The 4966-nt window shown below is 51.5% G+C and overlaps 1 protein-coding gene across 1 annotated transcript in view; it reads left to right on the top strand.

Annotated features, from left to right (window-relative positions):
- LOC119367828 (ensconsin-like) overlaps positions 1-3118 on the top strand; it is a 4707-nt gene extending 1589 nt beyond the window's left edge. Inside the window, exons 2-3 of the mRNA XM_037633224.1 lie at positions 2320-2576; positions 2653-3118. Coding sequence (XP_037489121.1) covers positions 2322-2576; positions 2653-2961 — 564 coding nt within the window. The 5' untranslated portion in view covers positions 2320-2321 and the 3' untranslated portion in view covers positions 2962-3118. The remainder of the gene's footprint in view (positions 1-2319; positions 2577-2652) is intronic.
- The last annotated feature ends 1848 nt before the right edge of the window (positions 3119-4966 follow it).

Below are 4966 nucleotides of genomic sequence, written 5' to 3' on the forward strand. Positions count from 1 at the left end.
GGTGGAATGAGAATGACGGCGATTGAGCCAACACCATGCCCGGATCCAGGAGAACCAAGGGTGGAGAATGAGGACGAGAATGCTTATTTGAAGAAAGGATTGAAGTTTCTGAGCTTGCCTATGCTGAAGTTTTGGTTGGCTGACTATGCCATTCGAAACCATAGGCCAATTTATGTTGAGCACTCCGACATGAAATTGCGTTACACCGTGGTGTGTGAGCAAAAGGAATGCACATGGAAGGTTCGTGCAAGAAAGCTTAAAGAAACCGAAGAATGGGTGTTAACAAGTTGTGATACCACTCATAGATGCAAACCGCCATCGAAACGACTTAGAAAGACACACCGTCAACTCACATCTGAGTATCTTGGATACAAATGGATGAAAGACATAGCCTTTGATCCCACTGTGAAAGTGAGGTTTCTCATGCGGACGGTGAAAAAACAATTTGGTTATGAAGTCAAGTATGGGAAGGCATGGAAGGCAAAGGCAAATGATATTAGGATGTTGTACGGTGGTTATGAAGAAGCATACAACCAGCTCCCAAGGTTGTTGGCCGCCATTGCACATAGGAACCCGGGCATGTTTCATGTGGTCGAGGATCACGAGGGAGTGTTCCACCGTGCCTTCTGGAGTTATGGACAATGTGTGGAGGCATTTCAGCATTGTCGTCCGGTCTTGTCTATAGATGGCACGTTCTTGACCGGTAGATATAAGGGCACACTAATGGTAGCAATGGCGCACTCATCAAACGACAACGTGTTGCCATGTGCATTTTCTTTGGTGCCTTCCGAGCACCAAGACAACTGGGAGTGGTTCATGGGTCATGTTAGGCACAACGTGATTGGGGCTAGGGAGGTATGCATCATATCGGACCGACATCATGGCATACTCAAGGCAATGGACATTGTTATTCCAGGATTTCCAAAGCTTCACCACAGATGGTGCATGAGGCATTTCATGGCCAACTTTTACCGGGCATGTAAGAGCAAGGAGCTCAGCAAAGACCTTACCCATGTATGTGTGGCCTTCACCACCCAAGGTTTCGATGCTCGGTACAACAAACTCTTTGCAGCGGTGAACGAAGGGGGAAAAGACTTCTTAACTAGGAATTTAAGTGAGAAGCACAAGTGGGCACGCGCTCATGACGATGGTGGTTGGCGATATGGCGACATGACGAGCAATCTCGTAGAATGTTTCAACAATATGTTGAAGGGTGCTCGTGCTTTGCCGGTGACTGCAATAGTGGAGTACACCTTCTTCAAGCTTAATGAGTACTTTCAGAGGCATTCTGAAGAGACTGCAAAATGGATAGGTGAAAAAAAGGATTATCCGGAAAAGGTTGATGAATGGTTGCAGTTACAAGCAAGCAAGTCTTCACGACAACAAGTTATCGTATTCGATAGACTTGAAATGATCTATCAAATTGATGAGCCAGGTGGCACAACACGAGATGGTAGACAATATGGTGGTGCTGCATTTGAGGTGAAACTGAAGACTCGGTGGTGCCAGTGCGAGAGGCCTAGTAAGTATCATTGTCCATGCTCGCATTTGATAACGGCGGCGAAGGCGAGAAACATACATGTTAATGATGAAAAAACTGTGAGGATGCAAGAGTTCCATGTGGAAGCTACTAGGTTGACATGGGCGCCAAGATTTCACCCTTTCTTGGACCAATCACAGTGGCCTGAGTACCATGGCCCTCATATTAGGCCAGACCCTCTTCTGAAGGTGGAGACGAAGGGTAGAAGGAGAACTAAGAGGTTCAGGGGTGATATGGATGACCTGGCTGGATACACTGGCATGAAACAATTTGGTAGCGGTCATTTCATGGAGGCTCCTGACATTATCAACTGTGGGGTGTGCGGTGAAGGGGGACACAATGAGCGGACATGCAAAAAAAAGAAAAACAAGTCGTGGAGGCGGCACCGATGGTGAAAGAGGTGGAAGAGGTGACGGTGGTGGTGGTCGAGGAAGAACGAGTGTCAGAGGTGGTAGTGGTGGTCGTAGAGGGAGCACAAGTGCTAGAGGTGCTAGTGTTCGTAGAGGGAGCACAAGTGCTAGAGGTGGTGGTCGAGCTAGCACAAGTGCTAGAGGTGGTGGTCGAGCAGGCACAAGTGCTAGAGGTGGTCGTGGTCGAAGAGGAAGCACAAGTGCTAGAGGTGGTCGTAGAGGAATGGTTGATAATGGATCGGCCTTCGGTTATTTGTTTAATCCAGATGGTTGATCTAATAATAATGGTATATTATTTGTTCATACAATTCCTAGCATTTATGCATTTGCTCTCTTAATGTCTTGTGCTAACAATTGTTCTTTTTGTAGGCATGGCTTCATCCGGTTCCAGGACGAGGCCACCGTGCGCGGACCAAGAGGACATGCCGAAGACGTGGTTGGAGGCCAGTTTGGACAAGAAGAAGGAGAAGGATGTGCCCACACCACCATGTTGGTGTGGTGATGTTTGCAAGCTGAAGGTGTCCACTGACCGCAACAAGTCATGGACAGAAGGTAGAAGGTTTTTCGTGTGTCCCAACTATGCACATGATCGTCGAAGGCCAACTAACGCATATGACATACCACCGGTATGTTAGGTGTACATATAAAAAACATCAACAAGTTGTCACTCATATGTCTAACAAAATCATGGTTTATATGTAGTCCCCTCCTCCACTTTGCAAGTACTTCACTTGGATAGATCACGAGGTACCAAAAGATATCCAAGAGGACCAACGTGCAGATTGGTTACGGAGGCAGCGCCTATTCGAGGAGTCCTATGCACGGGGATTGGAGCGGGAGCGTCGTGAGAAGGAGGATCGTGAGCGCAAGAAGCGTGAGCAAGAGAGGGCACGCAAAGAGAAGGCGGCTCGTCAAGAAGAGAGGGCAAGCAAACTTGCAAGGGCTCGCGATGCACGAGAGGAGGACGAGGCACGTGACAAGAAGGGAAAGTGGCCCCGGACTACTCAGTAGACAAATGGAAAGGCACCGGCGTCGATGATGAACTGTCGAGACTTTGTTTAATGTATGAACTTATTATTCGAGACCTTGTGTGGTCATGAACTATTTCTGTCATTCGAGACTATTTGAGATTATGTGCAAACTATGTTCGTCATTCGAGACTAGTTGATATGCTTTGTTCATATTTTTGGTTGAGAGTAGCATGCTTTGTTCATATTTAACAGTGTTTGCTAGTTGTTGCTAAGCAAAAACTTTAACAAGCTGTGTGCAAAAACACCAGGCCCACACCCAGACGCCAGGGTGCATGGCGTCTGCGTCTGCCTCCCAGATCCAGACGCCAGGGTCCCTGGCGTCTGGCTTGCTTTGCTCACGCAGGTGACCAGACAGGCCGTCTGGTGTGTCTGATGGACACCCAGACGCCAAGGTCCCTGGCGTCTGGCCCCTTTGCCATGTCAGCAGGTCAACGGGCAGGCGGGCAGTGCGGGCCAGGGGCCAGACGCCAGGGACCATGGCGTCTGCTTCGTAACCCAGACGCCAGGGACCTTGGCGTCACCGAAAAAGGTCAGAAACGAAATTTTTTTTGGAACAAGGTCAAATCGGGATTTAGTTTGCCTTAAGGGTCAGAACAGTAATTTTGTCCCACGATGCCGACGGTGGTCACCCCACTCCGCCTCCACAGGCTTTTCGGGTCAAACAGACTGTACGGTTTTACTCCGCGAGTAAATTCTGGTATGGGACGCTTGCTTTGCCTGTGGAGTGCTTGTGCTGTTGCCACGCCGCCGTACTAGTGGTAGTAGAGTGGTACTTCCTCCGTCTGAGAATACTGTCGTCAAAATGCATAAAAAGATATGTATCTAGAACTAAAATACATCTAGATACATCTCATTTTATCCATTTTAATAACAAGTATTTCCGGACGGAGGGAGTAGTAAAGGTCATGTGCATGGGTATGTGCATGGTTGCTCTTACTGCCAATCACGTGCGTCGAACTTAGGTCAACTCCAGCTCACGACTCAAACGGACGTCCGTTTTGCCCGGATTTTATTCGTTTGGGTAGGGCAATAGATTTGTGTTCGGACAGTTTCTGAGATGCGGTGGCAGTGCGCCCAACGCGCGAACGCATCCCGGCCGCATCCTGACTGCCATTCGTGTATCTGTCAGCGGACCAGCGACGGTGTAGATCCGAGCGGCTAGAGGAGGAGCCAATACCTGCATGCGGCCTTGCCGGGGCCTTCCGGCCCGGTGCCCGGCCTGTCCATGGCGCGGCGGGGCCTCCCACAGCCGGGCGAGCTCAAGACCGACCGGATACGCTCCAAATTCGGCGGCGGGGTGCGCTAAACAGGTGGCCGTGGTTGGGTAGCTCTGGGGCGTCGAGGGGAAGGGGACTGGGAGAGCGCGCGTCCGAGCTGTAATGGCAGCGGCGGTGGCGGCGAGGGGCAAGAGTGGAGAAGAGTGGAGGGCGGGGTGCGGCTGGAGGTGGGAGGGGGCAGATAGAAAAATGGGTCCCTGTGCCACCGACGGGCAGACAAAGGGAGGACACGCGCACACGGTCCACCCGTCCGCGCGCTGTCCGTTTCACCACAAAAGCGGCCCAAACCTGGGTCGAGGACGTGTTGAAAGCGGACAGAAAACAGATAAAAGTCCGTTTGCTTCCGCGCGCTGGGCCGTGTGGTTTGTCCGTGTTACCCCAAACGAACGCATCGAGACATGATGGGGTCGCGCGCTGGAGTTGTTCTAAGGCCAACTCCAGCGCGCGACCCCATCCCGCCCGGCCCCGTCCATTTGGGGCAAAACGGACAGACCCCACGACCCAACGCGTGACGGCCTGGACCCATCTGGTCCGTTTTGTGTCCGGGCCGACCCATTTCGAACGCAAACATGCGTCGGGTTTGGGTCACGGCGGACAACAAACAACGCGCCGCTCGTCCGCTTCAGGCCACGTGGCACGCGGCCACCTACCTCCCACCGCCCAACTTTAATGCGCACGCGCGGCCGACCCCACCTGTAATCCGCCCAG

The sequence above is a fragment of the Triticum dicoccoides genome, chromosome 2B, assembly GCF_002162155.2.
Source record: "Triticum dicoccoides isolate Atlit2015 ecotype Zavitan chromosome 2B, WEW_v2.0, whole genome shotgun sequence".
Taxonomy (NCBI): Eukaryota; Viridiplantae; Streptophyta; class Magnoliopsida; order Poales; family Poaceae; genus Triticum; species Triticum dicoccoides.